The sequence below is a fragment of the Balaenoptera musculus genome, chromosome 1, assembly GCF_009873245.2.
Source record: "Balaenoptera musculus isolate JJ_BM4_2016_0621 chromosome 1, mBalMus1.pri.v3, whole genome shotgun sequence".
NCBI classification, from domain to species: Eukaryota; Metazoa; Chordata; class Mammalia; order Artiodactyla; family Balaenopteridae; genus Balaenoptera; species Balaenoptera musculus.
In genome coordinates, this window is record NC_045785.1 from 152,407,679 (window position 1) to 152,428,277 (window position 20,599).

The window sequence follows — 20,599 nt, forward strand, 5'->3', positions numbered from 1 at the left end:
AATGCAAATTAATAGTTGTTTTCTTAGATCTTGATTTAAACAAACCAACTGTAAAAAGACATTTTCAAGGCAATTGGGGAAAACTGTACATGGGCTGGGTAATTGATGATAAGGAATTACTGTTTGTTGAATATATTCATGGTATTGTGATCAAGCTGTTTAAAAGTCCTATTTCTTTTTTTTTTTTTTCCTATTTCTTAAAGATACATTCTGAAGTATTTTCAGGTGAAGTGAAATTGTATCTGCCATATGCTTTAAAAATACCCGGGGTGGGGTGGGGTGGGCGGGGAAGGGTGGGGAGGGAAAATAGATGAAATAAAAATGGCAGAATGTTAATAAATGTTGAAGTTGGGTTCATTATCACCAGGCTCATTTCTTGCGTATGTTTGAAAACTAATAGAAAGTTAAATAAAACATAGAACATTTAAAAAATAAAGCTAGTCTTTGCCTAGGGTGTTAACTATACTGACCACTTGAATTTAAGGGACAGGAAGGCCAGTCAAGTTTGGAGGGGTGAGGAAGTGGCAAGGCTGAGAAGACTGAACTTGACCTGAGCCTGGCAGGAAGGGTGAAGGAGGTGGGAAAGGGTGGCAACCGAGGCACAGTGGTGTCGAATCCTCACCCATACATGCCAGGGGCTTCCTATTGCTCTGGTTGATAATGGGTGCTTGCTCCATCTCGTTGGCCACACCGCGAGCCATTTGAGAAGGAAAATGCCCCCACTCTCTATACTTCTTACTCTCCCGCCCTCTCCCTCACCCTCAAAGGGACTCCCCAATTCTAGGGAAGCACAGCCACACCCAATCGCCAAAGGACAAAAGAGTGTTGGTCTATGGCTCCACCTGCTGGTGGTGCTGGGAACTGAAGCTGCCAAAACGGTCCTCATGAGAAGGAAGCTGAGGATAATTTGAGAGATTTGGTCTTTTCCGCTCAGAAAAGACACAAAGACCAATTAAACATATAAGAAGGCTTTAATTTCATCACCATAAACATTATACTCTGATTGCTCACATACAGTATAAAATATTTACTCCACTAAATAAATAAGACATAACATTATTGCAAACGGCACTTAAAGCCCCCGGAGATAAGACCTCCTTAGCCCAGGCAGGGGGTGCTCCTGAGTTTCTGTGCTAGATTCCCCAAGCACAGATATGCCCTGGGGGCTGAGACGGATAAAGGCTCAAGGAGCCACACTCTGTGCTTCTGGTCCCGAAACAGCCCCAAGGAGAGGGCTGTGGAGCCAGTGGGGAAAGGTGGGGTTGGGCAGCTCCTTCATCAGCCCAGTCCTAGAGGGAGCAGAGGGGAGCTGGGGGGGGGGGGGCGCTGCGGCAGGGCCAAGAGGGGAGGGGAGGCTACGGAGGCTGCTGAGACCTGAAGCCCCACCCTTCACCTTTCCCCAGCCCTCCCCGCCTTGGGTAACAGGATTTGGGATATCAGTTGGGGTAAGCAGAGCTTCCAGGCTCAGGGTTAGGCATTTCTGGGGCCAGACCAATCACTCCAGGAGGAGATTCTGACAATTCTCAGCCCAATAACCAATCGTCTCAGGGGACCTAGTCATTAGGGATCTCATCCTACCCAACCCCTAAACACCTTGATTCCCCTTCTACTTAAATAAATAAGTTAAATATTTAAAAACCCGTGTCCCTGTGATGGCAACACAGGGGCCAACAAGCCAAGTCCTAATAAAAGGCAGGGGAGGGGGAACAGGAGAGAGGTGGCGCTGTGGGGCTAGGCAGCTTCCTTTCTCCCCTCGGGACCGCATCCCCCAGTAACTTTCATACTTTCAAATCCTGTAGAGGAGCGTTTCACATTAGAAACTCCCATGCAAGAGCGACACTGGGAGAACCTATGGGATGAGAGGCCTTGGTTGTAGGAGACCAGGTGGCTGAGTTTACTCAGCTCCCCAAATCCCTTCTCTGGGTATTTCTCGACCAGGACACTAGCTGTTAACCCTGAGCCTGGGTGATCCCCCGGCAGAGTCCTGCATTCCAGTGCACAGAGTTAATTAAATGCCCTGCCCTTCTCTCCTCGTGGAAGTCCAGACTGAAGCCTTCCAGAGAGCTTCCAGTCAGCCAGCCCTAAAGACTGAGGAGAGGTGGGAGGGAAGAAGCCCCAGTCCCCTACTTGTGCAGCTATGCACCTCACTGCCACAGGGAGGCAGCAGAGAGCCACACCACTTTGGCAGCAATAGAAACTGGAAGGCCAGCCCCCAGCCCTACCGGGCCAACGGGAGACTGGAATAGGGAGAGCTGGGACCCAGTGAGGCAGGTCCTCCCTCAGTGGGTTGGAAGTACTCTACACAGAGTATTTGGCCAAGTCGCTCTTGTCAAATACCACCTGTGTGACGAAGTAAATGGCAACCAGACCCAGACCTGCAGCCGACACCATATAGGCAGTGACAGACTGGCTGAGCTGAACAATGGAGCCCATAAACAGAGACGGGGCCACCTGGGACAGCAGGAAGGCACTGTCCAGGACGGCAAGGTCCAGGCAGATGCCCCGGCCCGGAACAACCCTGGCCTCCGGTGGCTCGCCCACCACTGCATGCATGGAGACATCGCAGGCAGAGGCCCCGCAGAGTGCAGGTGGAGGAGGGAGCAGGCCGCTGCCTCCAGCACCCGCGTGTCCACTGGGGAAGGGAGATCCGGCCGTAGGGCCCGGCGAGAAGCTGGTCATCAGGCTGTCCTCACTGGCACCACCTCCATCATCTCCGCGGTATTTGGGCAGGAAAACCTGGGGGGAGGGGAACACACAAGGACAGGTATGTACCCAAGCGTGGGATCCCCCAACTAGGAGAACAGACCCTGGCCTTTATCCCAGGGGCTAGAAGAAACCAGGCACTAGGCCTTAATGAAAATCGGGCAACAGGTCAGAAAACTGAGCAGACCCTGCTTGGTCTGGGTCTAGTGAGGACTCTCCTCAGAAGGGGGGCAGGGGGGCAGGGGGGCAGGAGGGGACATCTGAAACCAGAAGTCTAGGTCTCCTCTAGCCTCTCCTAGAATCAGTAAGTGACAGACAAACTCAGTACTGCAGGTTAGGAAGACAACAGAACCCCAAGGTAAAGGAAAGACACAGAAGAATGAGGACAGGTGGGCAGAGAGACATGTCAGAGCAGAGGAACAAAGTCCAAAAGTGGGGCCCCCAAGGCCCCAAAGCCCCACACAGATGCTCCTAACCCTCCTCCTGCCCCTCCCACCTCACCACTGGGAAATCCTTGTCAACCTCCACAGAGACACGCTCCCTTCCCACTGTGGGTCCCAGGCCCAGGCTACAGTTGCTGCCCTACTGTGAGGTCTGCGGCCCCAGCCTGGGGCAGGGAGGGTCCTCAGACTCAGCCTGGAGGAAGCGAGGAACAGAAAGAATCACCCTCTTCCCAACTCCCATGGTCCAGCTGTGCTGAGGCCGAAGCCTTCTCGTTCCTTCTCACTGTCTGCCTTGGATCAGTGTGACCTGCCCCTGCCCTGCCCGCAATGTCCCAGAGCCTCCCTCCTATCTAAGGACGAGGCCAGAACTCATCTGACCGCTTTCCCCAGGCCCACTAGTGCCTAACACAGAGCTCTCAGGGTCAGCTGCATTAGCGCTGGGAGCCACGGCAGAGCTCAAGCCTGGCACCAGGGAATCCCAAGGCTCGTGGTGCAGCCAGAAGTGGACAAAGCAGACATACATGGGATGCGGGGCCAACCATGCCTGGGACCTCACCTCCTGCCTGCCACCCCACAAAAGATCAGTACGGCTGGAGCTTGGAGAGGCCCCTGGGGACAGATGTGTTCTCAGCCTGAAGGGAAGACCAGCTCAGCACATTCCCTGGCACATGCCCAAGCCGGGCTTCTGGACACCAGCCCAAGCCCCCAACCAGGGCGGGAAAGCGTGGAGGATGATGAAGGTTATCAATGCGCTGACAGGGGCCTCGGGGACCAGCTTCCCCCAACCCAAATCCCCACCCCTGCAGCTACCTATTCAGTTAACCAGCCTCCCAGCTAGGTGTTTCTCTGCCACCCCACCGATGTCCTACAAGGGGCAGACTATGTCTTTCCTACGGTCTAGAAGCCCTGTGAAGCCAGGCTGCATCTCTTTTTCCTCGGGATGCCCCAACTTCTTGCCCTCTGGGCAGAGCTCTGCACCCAGGGCTGTAGCTCAGTGAGGCCAGTGGAGACAACAAAGGTGACCACACAGCCTGGTCAGGAGGCTTCCCAGAGGAGAGGGCCCCTGGAGGGGCTGGGTAGTGTGGGGCTGAGCAGGAAGGAGGCCCCCCAACTTACACAGTGCCCAGGCGAGCGGTGTCAGGCGCATCAGGCTCAGAGATCAGCCATGGGGGCGGGGGGAGGGGACGAGGCAAAGGAGTGAGGCAGGAAAAGAAAAGAGAGAATTAAACAGAAAAGGAAGACAAACCGAAAGAGGGGAAGGGGCGGTAAGGAGCTTTCCCCATCTCCGAGACCAAAGCAAGGTTTGGGTCACTCACAAGGTCCCCCCCTGAATAAGGAGAGGCGTGGCCCACACCAGACCTTTCCCACTCACTGGCTGCTGAAGCCGGGGACCCAGAGGTCATCTGATCCAGCCCCCTGCCTCTGCACAGAACAACTCAGCCCTGACTGAGGGCTTCTGCTAGCCTGATTCTTCAGGATTTCCAGAGAAGGATTTCACATTTCCTGCAATCATCCACTTTAAGTGCTTTATAGTTCTGACACCAGGAAGTCATTCCCAGAATCTAATCTACACCCTCCTTCCGCAGCCCAAGTCTCTGGCCCTGGGGCTACAACAGGCTTCCTCTCTGATCAAAGAATTCCTTCTCCAGCTTCTCTTGCCAGACACCGGTTCTGGGCTAGTCAGCTGCCCCTCCACCCCACTCCACTCCGCGGCCAGGGTGAGTACCTGCTTCTCCCGGTGGTAGAGGGACGCTAGCGTGTACGGCAGGATCTGCAGGGCAGAGAAGGTGAACCCAGTGAGGGCAGCTGAAGCGGTCACCACCACCACGCTGCGGGACAGGCACGTGGCGCCGGCAGCCACAGGGAAAGCCACCATGCTGGCCAGATAGACGGCCCGGGTGCCGAATCGCTGCACCAGCCGGTCCATGACCAGAGAGAAGAGCAGGGAGACGGCACACTGCAGGAACAGCCCCAGGCTGCCCATCCGGACCCCTGGAGCAGGGAGGGGGAAGAGGCCATCAGACAGGCGGTGGGGAAAAAGGACCCAATACCATGGGGGAGGGGAGGGGTGCTCAGAATTAGGAGCCACAGGCACCTGCTGCCCAAGACCTGCTGTTTTCCGGACCTGCTCCCCAGCATCCCCTGCCCTACCCATAGCAACGGGAGTGTAGGTTCTTCCACTGGCCTCAGGGAATGTGGCCAAAGCCACTGGCTAAGGGCAAAGGAAGATGTTCTAAGGGTTGGCTGTGCTCAGCTTGTCAGGAGGGGTAGAGGGAACACAAAAACATTTCTGCTGTGGGCTCCAAGATAGAATTCCAGACGCCTGAGCTGGAAGGGGCTGGCAAGGCGATTTGGAAAGTCAGTAGGGGAGCAGAAGGCACACTGAAGTTCGGGCCAGGCAAATCCGAGGCCCAGTTTCTGGACCTTAAATAAGCTCAGCCTCTTCCTCCATCAAGTTGGGGCAATGACTGATCAAACTCTCCGATCAGCCCAAGGCTCTGCTGAGACTGCAGCAAAGCCACTCTGCTCCTGGAGCAGCTGCACACGCAGCCTGTACACTGGCCCATTTTCCTGATGGGGAAATCGGGGCCCAGATGCACAGCTTCCAGCCCAGGCACAGGCTGTGGGCATCTCCCTGCGCCCGAACATCCACAGGAGGGCAGCTCCCACAACAGGGCCCCAGGCTGCCAAGGCCTTACCTTCATCATAGTGTCTCCGGGCCTCGGTGCCTGGCTCAGCCCTGGGCACACCCTGGTACAGCCCCTCGCCCACAAAGTCTGTGTAAAACAGTGTGAAGGTCATGAATGCCATCCAACTGCACAGCTCGGCCACGAAGAGTCGGCGTAGGGTGCGAGGCATGCGGCAACAGAGCTGGTGCAGCCGGGGAAAGAGGGTGCGCAGGTTCCAGAAAGCCAGGCGGGCGTGGCACGGGCAGCAGTGGGGTGGTATGGAGGGGACCGACAGCCCTTCCACTGGCTCGGCTGGGCCCAGGGCTGCCTCCTCAGCCACAAACAGTGTGGCTGCCACGCAAGTGAGGAAGATGAGAGTGAGCAGGCCAAAGAGGCACTCTTCCTGGGTGCCCAGGTAGGGGGCCAGGGCACTGGCATCCCAGTCGATAGCAGGCAGAAGGTAGCCCAGGCAGCCCCCCAGGCTGATCATGAAGGCGTAGACGGAGAACGCCTGGCGACAGTGGTCTGGGTCCAGGAAGAGGTCAGAGAGGAGGGCCTCCAGCGGAGTGAAGCACACCTGGCCGCAGAAGTCCAGCAGCCCCACGCCCAGGATCAGCAGTGCCAGCTCCAGGGGCCTGGTGTCCGGGCACAGCAGCCCCGCCAGCCGGCCGGCCCTCGGGATGAGGAAGAGGCTCAGTAGGACACCCAGGGACAGGGCCCAGATGAAGGGCCTCCGGCGACCATAGCGCCCACGCCAGTGGTCGCTGGCTGAGCCCACGAGTGGGACCGAGACCAGACCCAGCACTGGACCGATGCCTGCAAGAAGGGCAAGTAGTATGAGCTGGAGGCTGGGGCCCAGAAGGGGCAGGGGGAAGGGTACCAACTGCCTCGAGAAGGATGGAAATGATGATGATATCACATGGAGGGCCAACTGTGTACTGGGGCTGTGCTGAGTACTTCACAGGACCCCAATTTACTCCTCACAACTAATATCACTAGTGCGCCAACTGACCAGTGATCGCCGTGCACAGGCACGGTTTCAACAGGCAGTCTGACCCCAGAGCCTGTCATCCGGACAGAGCCCCCTCTTCTTGGGAGTCACATGATGATGACATTTGCCCTCCGTGGCTTTTACAGAATTCGTCCGCAGTTAGGAGCCCAGCCCCTGCCCTAGCGGCAAGAAAGAGCCCTGGCGGTGGGGGCTGAGGGTGGTCCCGACCCTACTAATCAGCAGCTAAGCTAGCCGTCCAGCGGTCTAAGTCACCTAACTGCTTATCAGCTTCCATCACCTTCTCTGTGAAATGGGTAACCTCAAAGCGCTGCTGCAGGAATTAAATGAGACCACAGGTATGAATTACAAAGGGCAGTTTCTCCAGTGTCTCCTGTGGGCCATGCATGGCGTAGGGACCAGGGATACAGAGGTCACCAGGGAACGTCCCTGTACCCTTTTCTTTCTCTCAGACCCCCTCAGCCCAGGGTCACCCCCTCCCCAGCCACGCTGACCCACCAGGCTCAGGGACAGCAGGCAGCCACCTCTGCCTCCAAGCAGCTCTTTGGGCAGAGGTCCTGTTGCCCTACTTCCCCAGGGGACATATATCTGGAGCAGGAGGGAAGTAGGATGTGGGGACTCACCCAGCACCATGGTCATGAACTTCTCCTCTACCCCCACTTCCAACAGCAGGGGTGGCACGTAGGTGATACCTGCAGCCAGGCACACCTCCAGGCCGAAGGTCAGCAGATTGACCAGCAGGAGCTGGGCTTTCCGATGCCGCAGCAGGCGGCTCACCCACAGCCTCTGGACCATGACGGGCCAGGTGGGTAGGGCTCCGGCCTGTTCACACACTCCAGAACCGCTCCGTCTCAGCCTTGCTCCAGACGCCTAGGCCTCTCCTCCTTGCTGCCACCGACCGCCTAGGACTCAGCCAGAAACCCATTTCTGCGGGCCCTCTGTGCAGGTCTAGTTTCTCAGCCATGCTAACCGCCTGTCTGTCGTCGTGGGGTGCCGCGGTGGGGACATATCTCAACACTCAGATCCTAAAAGAGCTGGGACAATCACACACACAGAGTATTAAAAGAGCTGGGACAATCACACACACAGAGTATTAAAAGAGCTGGGACAATCACACACACAGAGATTCCCGGGAATCTGATCTCCAGGATTTGCTCTGAATTCTGAATCTTGTTCACTCCCAGGCTGATGGTGTGGCCCTGCCACCCAGGTGTCACCCCCTACTGGCCAATCAGGAAGTGCATGTTAATACTAGCTTAAAGTTGACATATTAATAAGGTAAATATGATTTTTAAACCTCAGTACACTCCAGAGCCAACTAGATGTCAGTAATTCTCTGTTTTGGAATATCTTTGCAATTGCCCTTGTTTCCTAGTATTGAAGGAAAAAAAAAAAAATCAAACCAGCTGAATTCCCAGTTCCCGAGGCACTGTTACCAAGGTGCCCCCTGGAGACCCTCTGCCAGGCCTGGTTTGTTCGCTTTTCTCTCTCTACTTCCCAAAGCTGGGCTGTTCAATTCCCCTTCGTTAAGAGTCACACTTCCTATTCCATACTACCTGGCCACAAGCCATGCTGCACCGTAACTCCACCCCAAGGACGAGGACAAGGAGGAAGACAAGAGAGGCTGTGGTTTGTCGGGTTGGGTTTTAAGCTGTCACTGAAACCATTTAAAAAGCGCTCCCCTGTGGGCTTCCCTGGTGGCGCAGTGGTTGAGAATCTGCCTGCCAATGCAGGGGACACAGGTTCAAGCCCTGGTCTGGGAAGATCCCACACGCCGCGGAGCAACTAAGCCCGTGTGCCACAACTACTGAGCCTGCGCATCTGGAGCCTGTGCTCCGCAACAAGAGAGGCTGCAATAGTGAGAGGCCCGCGCACCGCGATGAAGAGTGGCCCCCGCTCTCCGCAACTAGAGAAAGCCCTCGCACCGCAACTAGAGAAAGCCCTCGCACCGCAACTAGAGAAAGCCCTCGCACCGCAACTAGAGAAAGCCCTCGCACAGAAACGAAGACCCAACACAGCCAAAAATAAATAAATTAATTAATTAATTAAAAAAAAAAAAGTAACAAATGTTCAAGTACAATTGGTGTCTTTAAAAAAAAAAAAAAAAGAGAGGCTGTGGTTTGTCAGGTTGGGTTTTAACCTGTCACTGAAACCATTTAAAAAGCGCTCCCCTGGAAGAACCTAGGCCTGAAAACTTCTACCTTGAGTTTCTCTCCATGCTCAGCGTCCATGGGGAGGACATATTCCCACATGCGCTGCTCAACTGTCAGGGGACAGTGGGGCCGGTCCCAGGTTCCAGCCTCACAGGGGCATGAAACCGCACCACCTGGCAGCCACTGCGATGATGCCAGTGATCCCCGGGCAGGCTTCCTCTCTCCCCACCTGGCTCCACTCTCAGCAGAGACGTCCCCACAGCCCTTCCTGCTAGGCCTCCTGTGCACAGACATCCCAACAGGGGAGTACCCACCCTGGGTCCTCCACCCACAGGCAGTGGGCCTCCAGGTCTTGCTTCCTGACTGTGGCACCCACTGCAGTCCGCTGTTTACAAGTGACCACAAAAGAGGGGAAATCAAGTCAGCTATGCAGAGAAGGTATAGAGGGTGGGCCCTAGTCCCCCAACCTGTCATCCATCCCATGGCGGCGTAGGCGGGTGGACAGAGCTTCACACCACTTGTGGCTAGAGTCTGGAGTGCCTTCCCTAGCGTCACCGACTCAACCTCATCGATACTGTTGAAGAGCACCACTCCTGTGCACGGTGTACTGCCAAGGGCCTGGGCCCACCCGAGAGCCTTCCTGGAGCACCCTTGGCCCTCATTCATGCCCTCTTCCAATCTCAGCATCTCATGACTTGGTGCTTCAACTTCTTTTATCGTTTCAAATATCACTAAGCCCCGCAGGGACTTCTGTGTTACGAAGCATGTTGTAGGTGCTCTCTGAGCTGTGCCACAAAGAAAACAGACGGCCATCAATCCTGGGTAAGATGCGTCTGTTCCGTAACTGCCCTCCAGGGCTTTGCAGCTTGTAGACCAAGGAAGGGACTTCAGACAAGGCTAGGCAGCCGCCTCCCCCAAGTTCCACTAAGACCCAGACCATCCACTTGGGAAGAGGCACAGACTCCTACGGGGGTGGCACGGGGAGAAAACATTGACCCACACGGTCCCAAAAGTGGGTTGGGGGGCCAGACAACAGCCTTAGCTGGGCGGCTGTGGGTTCGGCTCAAGTTCTCCCCACTTGCTGCATTGCCATGGCACCCCCAGAAGGAAAGCAGGGGTCTGCAGAGACCAACGGGTGGCGCTATCCGACCTGGAGGGAAGGGTTCTGGGTCAAAAGGCTTCCAGCCCATTCCACTCCCCACCCTCAGTCTGGGAGGGCCCTGGAGACTCACCTGCCCTGGGTTTTTAAGGAACCAGGTCCTCCCTGAGCAAACAGACTTTATCAGACGCAGCCTCTCCCACAACATGCACCCAAGCCCTGGTTGCTCCCTGTGGTTTAAATAAATTGCAGCTCTCCAGCAACCATTAATCACCCCACCTGACTTACTCCCTCCCTTAATCCAGCTCCCCACTCCCAGGACCAAGCAGGACCTCCACAGCCCACGAGGGAGAAAGGCAAAATCCTCCTACAGCCCAGCACCTCCCCCCTGCCCAGCTGCTTCCCCCTCCCAGCGCCTCTCTCCACCCCCCAGAGGTGCTTTACCCAGTGACCAGGGGCTGGGCCAGGTAAGGAATTCTTTGAGTTGGGTAGGAAGTGGGCGGGCTCCAGCCCTGCTCGGCACCCCTCTCCTCTTAGGTTGCTGAGCCCGTCCTCCCTCTTTTGGGCACTCTCACCGCCACAGACTTGACTCTTCCCAGCCCAGAAGTGCCCGAGAAAAGTCCAAGCCCGTAAGAATACTCTCCCTTCCAAAGCCCCCCTTCCTCCTCCTTACATCTTCCCCAGTGCCCCAGCCTCCCCCACTGCATCCCCACCCCAGCTCTCAGGTGGAAGAAACTACAGAGGACTCCCACAGCACAAGCTCAAGTCACCAGCGGCCCCTCCAGGGCCTTCTTCCCAGGGACACAAACAGAAAAGCCCAGGCCCCAGGGTCCCAGGTTCAGAGGGGAACAGGAAGCGGTTTGTCACACCCACTCCAATCCGCAGCCCCAGGGCACACTTCTTCCCAAAGCTTGAAAGTGACAGATCCCCGTTGGGTCCCTCTGTTTCAGGAGCTCCCCCGCCTCCTCAGGAATACAGGCGGGGAAACAGGATCCAAGCCTCCCCTCCAGCCTCAGAGTTGCTTCTGACTCAGATCCTCCTGCCCCACTGCTCCTGGAGTGCCCTGTCCGGCAAACAGAAGATCAACCAGAAGAGCCAGCCCCCGAGTGCTCACCTGGTGGGGAGGGGGCGGGAGGAGGAGGGAAGTGGAGGTACATGAAAGGGGGAGTCTGGCCTAACCTTGTGAATAGCAGCCTTCTAAGGAGGACAAGTCCCTCTCAAGGTCCAAATATCTCCCCCCTTTTCTGGGCCCCCTGATAACGGGACAGCAAGAAAGCTGGAGGAAACCCGAGACTCCTGGGAACCTTTAGGGAGCTCTGCTCCAGGCCATCTTCCCTCACCCTTGGGGGAGCAGAGCTCAAGCCCTGGGAGACTGAGAGCCGTGGGCACGTTCGGTGAACCTGCATTTTACCTACCCAGCTTCAGATACAAGGAGACTTCGAGTGCACCCCCAGAGCAGGCTGTAGGCTCCACTGCAACTCTCCAGCACCCACCCTAGCATGAGAAGGAGCCTGGGAAATGCTTACCTGCAGAATAAATGGCTGAAAGCAGCCTGGGAGTGGGAGGTGGAAGAGATAGGAAAGACCTAAGTGCCTACCCCCAGCCCCCCACGCACCAAGGAAATTCCAGCCCGACCCCCAGAGGGGGCAGCTCTCCTAAGGGTTCAAAGGTGGTGAGTGGATGGGACAGAGCCTCCCAGGCTGGAATGCCCCATCCCTGCCCACCCCGCCACCTCAGGTTAGGCCCCAGCAGGGAGCACAGGGAAATGAAACTGAGCAACAGGAACAAACTTGGCCTGAACTTTCTCCAAAATTCAAGAGTGGAGGAGGCAGGACGAAAGGCACCTCCTGGTAGCTCCTCTGGGAAGGGAGAGTCAGAGGGATATATAAAGAGGCCTTTGAGGGCTTTCAAAGGAGCTCCTGCCACCCCTCGCGGCTGAGGTGGAGCTGGGGGAGCAGATTCCCTCCGCTGAAGGACAGAGGTCAGAGGGAGCCGGGCTGGGGGCAGCCCCGCAGCGGGCCAGTGTCAGGCAGCAATTCTATGGCCTCTTTATGCGGGCCAGTGTCCCCACAGCCGGCCAGGCACATCAAACGGCCGCACCCTGACCCCGCGAGCCGGCGACCCTGCGTCCTCCCTCCACGCTCACAAAGACTGTGCTCTTTCTCACGCGGCCACTGGGAAGCCCCTCCCCGCAGAGAAGGAAACTGGGGATGGGGTAGGCCAGCCACGAGGAATAATGACTCAGCTGCAGAAAGGGGTGGGATCACTCCAGGCCAATCTCCCTAACTCACACCCCAGCCCAGGCCATCTGGCCCAGGCCAAGACTGCAGGTGGGGAGAAGCCCACAGGTAGAGGACGTGAGACTGCACGGGAGGGGGGACCCCTGTTCCTCCACACCGGGCTGGACGCCAGAATCTCATTCCAAGCTGCGCTCTCCCAGATCCTCTAGGTTGGGGGCACAGAAGTCCTAGGGGACCAGTGCCCTTGGCAGGTCCACAGGAGTCTTGGGACACCCCAGAAAGAGCCTGCGCTGGCCAGACAGCAGACGGGAAATGAACATCCTTGTGAGGCAACGAGCTCTCCACCGTGACAGACCCCCTCGTCAGGGGTGCTGCGCTGTGGGAATTTCTGCCCGGGCAGCTAGGGAGAGGGGGACACAGGACTAGTCTAAGCACGGCTTCCATGCCTTCCAACACATATTTAGTCTTTGATTCTCTGAGCTCAAACGCGTACTTCCAAAGAAGCAAGGGTCTGCTCCCCCCAACCCTACCCTACCGAAGGCAACAGTGATTTGCACAAAGAGCCAAGACCCACAACCTCCCAGCGCTCCCACAGACACCTGAGAACCCCACTCAGAGTGCAACCTTCCCACCTCGAGGGAACTGTAAGACAGAAGAACAGGGGCTGGAGCATCTGCAGAGAGAAGACCCCACCCCCATCCAGACTTGCTCCCTAGCTCCTGCCTCCCCAGGGCCCAGAGGCCAGGGATTTAGAGTCCGCCCTGCTGCGCTGCCTTTTCTTCACTCGGACTGGAAGCCTTCTGCTTAGCAGCTTGTCAGAGAGAGTGAGGGGCCTGCAGGCCGGGACACAAAGGGGGATTAGGGAGAAACCTCTCGGCCTGCAGAGTAATCCATCAAACTCCCTCCCGGCTGCCAGCACTGGCCCCTTCCCGCTCAATTCCCCTTCCAGCTGCTGCGGGCCCCCACCCGCTCCAGCTCCTGAGCCCTGCCACATTGGGCAGCAAAGAGAATCCCAGTCCCTGGGGGCGCAGAGGGGGCACACTGCAGACACTGGGAAAAGGGCAACGGCTCCCTCCCCCCGCTCACCCCCAATGTATGAAAACCCAACAGGTGGCAGTGGCTTGGAGGAAAGTTGCTTTTGTTGCCGTCTGAGAGCCCCAGCCCAGCTTCTGAAAGGAAACAAATGCCGGAGGAGGTTGGGGGAAGGGGAGGGGAAAGGACAGCGGGCTGTCCCTGGAGCCTGCTCTGATCTCCCCTCCCCTCTCCAATCCAGCGACAGGAATTCTGGGGCTGGCCTGACCCTCACCTTGGCTAGTCTAGGCCAAGCACCCCTCCCAGAATCACGTGGCAACCCCATGCGGATGGTCAAAACAGACACACATCTGACTCCAGGCACCTGTGCCTCCCAATCAGACTTCCTTTCTGCGAACAGCTGCGACCCAAGGTCACTCGGGGTCACCTTGACCAAGTGCCTTCCAAACCAAGACAATCAGTATTCTTCAACCTGGAGCTCTCTTCCACCGCAGGTGTCACAGGCCTCTGAGCCCAGACATCCCCGAACCCAGTGCATTCTATAGGGTGACCGAGGTCTGGCATGGGTTTGCATGCCATCTCCATATGTCACTGTAACTATATGTGACCTTGTTAACTGACCTCCCTAAGCCTCAGTTTCCTCATCTGCAATTACTAACAGCAGCTAACACTGAGGTTTACTACATGCTAGGCACTCTTCCAAGCGTTTTAATCTTCCAAGTGCCTGATGAGGCGGGTACAATGAGTATACCCATTTGACAGGCGAGGAAACTTAGATTAATACCACCAACTTCATAGTCGTGTAGTGTGTTTGAAGGAAGTATGTGGAAGTTCCTGGCAGCCACTTCTTCAGTTGTCTGGGCTTCCTCAGCGGAGAAACTTGGGAGGGGGTTTCTCATTCCCAACAGGAGCAGCAGAGGTCGGAGGGGGACCAACACTGCTTCTCTTCTCAGCTTCCATCCCCCTCACCCACGTGCCTCCCACCCGGGCACTAGCGCCTCTTTCAGCCCCCAAAGGCAAGAGGAATGCCAAGAATGTAAATGCCTCCCCAGGTGCTGGCCCCGGCAGGTGAGCAGAGGTCACTCAGCAGACCTGCCTGGTGCTGGAGGCTGCAAAGGGAAAGGGAGGGTGGGATAAACAACCCCAGTTAGGAGACAGGGTGGTTCCCAGCCACAGGGAAAATAATCACAGCGGCTGACACCTGCCAACCGTCCAGGAGGTGTCTGCATGTACCTGCCAAACCCTCTCTAATTCATACCATTTGTACAATCCTACAAATTATTTAATATTCCTGTTTCACAAGGATGAAAATGGAGTCTCAGAAATTCATTAACACACCCAAAGTTGCACAGGTAAAAAGGGCTGAATGGAAAATTCAAACCATTCAAAAATTCTACAAAGTGCACTGAACTAGGAGCCTGGACAGTGTAGTCCGGTTTCAGCAACTCTTATAACTGTGTAGCCTAGAATAAGCCACTCTACCTCTCTGGGACTCAGTTCCCGCACCCGTAAAATGACAGCTAGTCTAGATGCTGTCTAAGGTTCTTTACAACTGTGCAGCTTTGTGATCTCACACCCGCACCCCCGGCCCCAGGCAGCGTGCTCACCAGGGACAGGTGCCCACTGAGTGCTCACTGACAAAGCCACATGGCACTGGTGGGGAGAGGGGGGGGTATAGCCTTCCACCAATGAGAGCCAAGGAGAACCAGGTGGAGAAGGGCTCCCCAGCTGCACTTACCCCATCCTTTACCTGCCTACACATTGCTCCAGTACAACAGAGTGCCAAGGGTCAGCGGTCACCTGAAACTGATCCGAGTAACCAAGACATCTGGGGGCAGAATTGCCCTCTTCCCTACTCCCTCCCAGAGCTGGACTCTGTTCCCGGCAGAAATCAGTAACTAAATTCTTCCTCTACTTGGGCCACAATAAACACTCTCCTACAAGGTGGGGGTAGTGGTACCAAGAAATCCCTTGGCCCAGGGTGGGGGCAGAGGAACGAAGGAGGAGAATGGGGAGCTTGGCACGTTTAGGCCACTGCGAAGTTCCCTCCCCTTGCTCCCTACAGCCCCTGCAAAGTGAAACCTGAACAGCCTCCCTCCTAGTGAACTTGAACTTTGCCAGTCAGCCAGACCAGGCAGTTCTCCCCAGCCATGCACATCCTTGTCCCCTCCCTGCTGCCTGGGCTCCCTTAGAAGGTGATGGATACAGGAAGGAGGCCAGGCTCTCTCAGCGCTGCTATCCTAAGGTCTGTGACCAGCCCCATTTATCATCAGAGGGCTCTGGGCCGGACTCAGTCCTGGGGATGTGTTCTCCAAAACTGTCCACTCAGTGGTGAGCAGGGCGTGAGGGGGGTCCAAAAAAGATGTGATTTTTTTGTTGTTGTTAAAGAGCCCTACTTTGCCCACCCTTGAAGAGAGTGCACCTCAGTGCATTACAACCTCACCTTCCCCAGAGAAATGTCCAAGAGACTAAAGCCTACCCACCCACCACTACTGAGCTCCGGGCGTGTGCAAGCCCGCTGTGAAGGGGCTGGGGATTCAGAAACAACTGACTTCAGCCCCTTCAGAAGAAGGGCCAAGGTGTAGCCAGAGCACAGTGAGGTGGTGCAGGGGCTGAGACCCAAGTCCTTACAGTGGGACATATTCAGTGCCTCCAGAACTTCCTAGAGGAGGCTGAGCCGTGAGAGACGAGTAGGTAGGAACTATGCAAAGGGTAGATGTCTGCAAAACACAGCTGCTGGAGCCTGGGATTTCTATATGCACCCACCTCTCCTTTTAGCCACTCCCCAGTCAGGGGTGGTGGAAAGAATACCAGACCCCAAATCATGAGACATGGGCCCAAGACGGGGCTATTCATCAGCACTGGGCCTATTTTTGCTTTCAAAGTAGTCATCGGTTCCAGTTACCTCCCCTGGGCCTCCTCTCCCTTTCACCTGAACCCTGTCCAGCTCAAGTCCTCCACCTCCTCCAGGGCTGCCTGGACCTCGAGCTGTCAAGGACCCCTTTCTCCCAAACCTTGACTAGTCGTCAACCTCCTTCTTGCTGGCTCATCCCAGCTTCCCAGAGACAGTGATCTCCAGAATTAACAAAGAAGGGGAAAGGAACAAACACGAACCGAGCACCTGGTCTATGCAGGCTCCTTGCTAAATATGGCGATCTCATTTAATCCTCACCATAACTTTGCAAGGTGAATATTATCATCTGCATTTTACAGACACAGAAACCAAGGCCAACAGGTGAGGTAGGCCTGTCTCCAACATCGGAAGCAAGAAGCCCCACAAGTCGTTCAGGGTCAGTGACAAAACTGTGGACTTCTTCCCATGGAGGAGGAAACACAGACCACGTAGCAGAAAAAGGGATTAAACAGGAAGTTCTGGCCAGACATCAGGACCATCCCGTGATGGCTCTGTCACCAGCCCCTGCCCCCAAGCAGGGACACTTAATACACTGGACAAAGCTCCACACTCCAGCTCTATTGCTGGGAGTCAAGTGGCATCAGCGTTCAAGACACTGGGCCTGGTACCAACTGGTCCAGCCTCCACCCTTGCTATCCAACAAACAGGGCCACTGACTGTTCACAGAAAGCCAGGCTGGGTTTTTCTTCTTGACACCAGAAAGCAGTGCAAAGTATCCCAAGGGTTGGGGGGTGGGGGGAGGACAGAGCAGAACACTCCCTCCCTCTCACACAATTTCTCCAAAAATCAGAACAAATAACCTTTTCTGCATAGAAGGCACTTAACCTTTCAGTATATATATTCACCTCCATCACGTCATGGCACTTTCTTCCATCTTGAGGGAAGAGGCAGGGCAGGGATTTCTGGACTGATTAAAAAACAAACCACACACAGTATTGACAGGGGAGAGACCAGGACATGAAGTCCTGGTGTGTTCTTTGCACCAGACCACAAGTTCAACTGCATATGTGTCATTCACAGTTTACGTATAGTTGTATATAGTATAATTCCCTTGCTAAGAAACTTTGGTTCCTGAGTGTAAACCACAATGATTGCCTCCATTGTTACCAAATAACAGCAGCTGACATTTATCAAGCTCTTTTTACTTGCAGCTGCTGGGCTCAGAGGTTTTATCAGCTCGTTTAATCCTCACAATACTGTGAGGTAGGTACTGTTATCCTCATTTTACAGAGGAGGAAGTTGAAGCACAGAGAGGTGAAGTAACTTGTGCAAGAGGAAATGGGATTCAAACCCAGGCATCTGAGTGCTAGAGCCCAGTTTCAACTAGTCACACCTACTCCCTGAAGACCAGGAGGCCTTGGTCCCAAAGAAACAAAGGTCTACAGGAGAACCCAAGAACAGATGCCCAGGCTGGGTGCTGCTGTCCACTGGGTCACAGGTGTAGATATAGTAGATATAGTTAATACCAGCTAACATTTACTGAGCACTTGTTACCTAGCAGGCACACAGTCCAGTGCTCTATATGTATGGTTTAATAAAGCTATAGTTTTTTTTTTTACATTTTAGATATATATAATTATATATTTACAGATATATTTGTTCTATTTATTATTTAATAAATAACAAAGCTACAGTGTAGATATTATCATTATTACTATCATCCCCATTTTGCAGCCAGGGATACTGAGACTTAAAAGAGGTTAAGTAACTTGCCCTTCGTCCCACAGCCAGTTTGGAGCAGCCAGGATATAAATACCTGACAGTCTGGGTTGTTATCCATAATGCTGTGTTATCAGGCTCCAATGGTCCAAATGATAGAGCTTAATTTCACTTTTGGAGTCCTGAGACGATCCGTGCCTCTCTGCCTTTAATCTCCAGAGCCCTACCCAGGCTGAGAGAGGGGAATCCATGCCATCTTTCCACCACCCAGTGGCCTGGAGGTACCTCAGTGGGCCACCAAGGGTCACTGTCCAGCTCCTCCTCCTCCTCCTTCGGGACACCTCAGAACCAGGAGGAACAGGTGAGTTCACCATACACTCCATGAGTACAAAGGAAAACTCCCCCCACCCCGCCCCCATCACATCTCCACTAAGGTGGGGCCTGAATGTCCACAGCTGTACATTCACCCACAACTGTATTTGTACCTTCAGATTCATCCTGCTGACTCGAGCTCCATTTTTCTGAGCACTTTTAGAACAACTGAGTCCCGGCTCCAGACAAGCTTGTGGGGAGGAGATAAGGGAGGAATGAGAGGATGAGACCCATCCAACAAAAAGGACTGTGACCTCAAATAACTTTGCAATCACACCCTAGAAGTTGCTCTATAGGGAAGCCTGAGGAAATCATCAGCCTACACTTCCTGGCCCTGCCCTCCCCACCCCCATATGCCAGCCTGTTCCCCAGGCCTTGGGCAGGTGAGTCCAACACCAAGGCTGTCCCGCTCTGAAGTGCTAAGTGCATCATGAAAGGCAGCCAGAAGCCCCCGGGGCCTCACCCCAACCCCTGAGCAACGCTTTCAGGAGCCCAGCAAGGGTCACTCTAGGCCCTGGTCCACAGGCTGTGCCCGGCTGCAGACTCCAGGGCAGCAAGACAGCAGCTGAGCTATTCTTAGTCCCTGCTCCACTGGGATCAGGTCCGTGTAACAGCTGAAGGGCAAGTCCTCAGCAGGTACCCACCATGCCAAACCCCTCCCTACCCTCAACTCTGGCCCCTTGGGAAAAAAGAAAGGGGAAGGTGTGGCCCTGGGGAGGGGGGTAAAGCTGAGCACATCAAGAGTGTCTGTCAGGAAGAGGAAACTGATTCAGAGGTCAAGGGCAAGATCAACTGACAGGGCTGCAGCGCCTGGGGAGAACAGGAGACTATAGGAAGGACTGACCCTCACTCAGGAGCAACCCTGAGGGTCCATGGGGCCTTCTCCAGCAGGCCTGCCATGCCTAAGCCCAGAGCCCTGAGAAGCTGTAGTGGATGCCCAGATATCACCTCATCACACCTGTTTACTGATCTCAGCATTCTCACCATCCCTACCTGAGCCCGGGAGGCAAGGATAAAGACGCCCTCTCTTTCTCCTCCTCCCATGAGGGATAACCGAGGCTCAGGACGGGGCACACACTCCAGCCCAACTCTCTGCCTAGAGCCAAGCCCCAAGACTAACGTCCGAAAGGGCTCAGCCACCCTTCCCTCCTTAATAACCCCTCACTCCTCCCCAAGCAAGTTGGCCCGCGCCCGAGCACCCCGCGTCGTCCCGACCGCCGACCCCTTGCCCGGCTCCCAGGTCCCGGACTGTGCGCGCCACGGTGACTCATCCTGCCCCTTTCCGGTGAAGCCGAGACAAGGGAAGAAAATAAATGCAACTTTCCAAAGAAAACTCTGACGCGGGAGGCGGCAACAGGAGCGAGCAGCCGGTGTGCCCGCCGTCTGCCCGGCCCGGGGCGGCGCCTCTCCCCGCCCACCCCGCCGCCCGGCCCGGGACGCGGGGGACCCGGCGCCTCCAGCCCGGCCCGCCTCCGCGGAGACCCGAGCACCCCGCAGCCGGCCCGGTGCAGGAAGAGGGGGCGCGCCCGGGCGCCCGCAACCCCGTCAGCTCCCCTGGGACTCAGGGGGCTGGGCGCGCGGGTCCGGGACAGCCACGGCGCGGCCCCCTCCTGCGGGGCGCAAAACACGCGACACCACGGAGCTCGGCCGCGCAGCGCCCCTCCCCTTCCCGCGCCGGGACCCCCTCCCCGCGGAGAAGGGCGGGCGCGCCCCTACCTGGCCGAGGCGCGCGGCTGTCACCCGGGGCCCGCGCGTGCGAACTCCTCCCCCCCCCCCCCGCCTCCCCCCACGCGCGCCAGCGGGCGGCTTTTAAATCTCCAGGTTACTCCGCGGGGCGAAAGAGCATGCGCGCTGGGGCGGCCAGGAGGGGGCGGGGCGAGGCGGGACGGAGGTGGGGGGTGTTGGGAGGGGGTACGAAGGGGTGGGGCTGGTACCCAAGGGAAGAAAGCGGGAGGTCTCGAAGCTGTCTTTGTAGCCGCGACCGCGACGGGCAGCCTCCGCGTGGCTCCCAGACTGCCCTATCATTACCTAGGGCAGTGCGCCGCCCCCTCGTCACCAAAACACTTAGGTGAAAAGCTGCCCCGGCCTCCGCGGGGCGCCTCCCCTCCCCTGAGCCAGTCTGCGACCATTACCCCCACGCGCTATTCCGGCCATCCCCCTTGTCCCCGGTCGAGCAGCACCCCACCCATCCCAGGACCAGCCTTGAAAGGAGATGTCACATTCTCCCGGAGTTACTCTTCCTACTGTTTGCTGTTCTCTGAGGCATAAAGAGCTTCCTGATAGCTAACTCAGTCCTTCCTGAAGTT

The 20,599-nt window shown here is 56.1% G+C and overlaps 1 protein-coding gene across 4 annotated transcripts; it reads right to left on the minus strand.

Moving 5' to 3' along the window:
* Positions 1 to 952: 952 nt before the first annotated feature.
* Positions 953 to 20,505, minus strand: SLC45A3 (solute carrier family 45 member 3). Of its 4 annotated transcripts, XR_005017388.1 has the most exons (6): positions 20,010 to 20,065; positions 7,448 to 7,858; positions 5,846 to 6,631; positions 4,263 to 5,138; positions 3,703 to 3,778; positions 2,657 to 2,736 (listed from the first exon to the last, which is right to left on the minus strand). XR_005017388.1 is itself a non-coding variant. In XM_036832804.1 (5 exons), the coding sequence occupies exons 2-5, from the start codon at positions 7,617 to 7,619 to the stop codon at positions 2,299 to 2,301; spliced, it is 1,662 nt and encodes a 553-aa protein (XP_036688699.1). In that variant the 5' UTR covers positions 7,620 to 7,858; positions 20,426 to 20,505; the 3' UTR covers positions 953 to 2,298. The 4 variants fall into 4 exon arrangements, 2 of the variants coding, with proteins under 2 accessions (XP_036688699.1, XP_036688603.1); XM_036832804.1 differs by lacking the exons at positions 3,703 to 3,778; positions 20,010 to 20,065 and adding an exon at positions 20,426 to 20,505 and having other exon boundaries at positions 953 to 2,736; positions 4,873 to 5,138; XM_036832708.1 differs by lacking the exon at positions 3,703 to 3,778 and having other exon boundaries at positions 953 to 2,736; positions 4,873 to 5,138.
* Between the last annotated feature and the right edge of the window lie 94 nt (positions 20,506 to 20,599).

What these genes read in the sequence shown, in the direction of transcription:
- SLC45A3 (XM_036832804.1), bottom strand. Translation starts at nt 7,619, where the DNA reads ATGGTCCAGAGGCTGTGGGTGAGCCGCCTGCTGCGGCATCGGAAAGCC. An exon ending in GTTCATGACCATGGTGCTGG is followed by an intron (nt 6,632 to 7,447) that starts GTGAGTCCCCAC and finishes CCCTTCTTGCAG; the next exon opens with GCATCGGTCCAGTGCTGGGT. An exon ending in TCTACCACCGGGAGAAGCAG is followed by an intron (nt 2,737 to 4,872) that starts GTACTCACCCTG and finishes CCCTCCCCCCAG; the next exon opens with GTTTTCCTGCCCAAATACCG.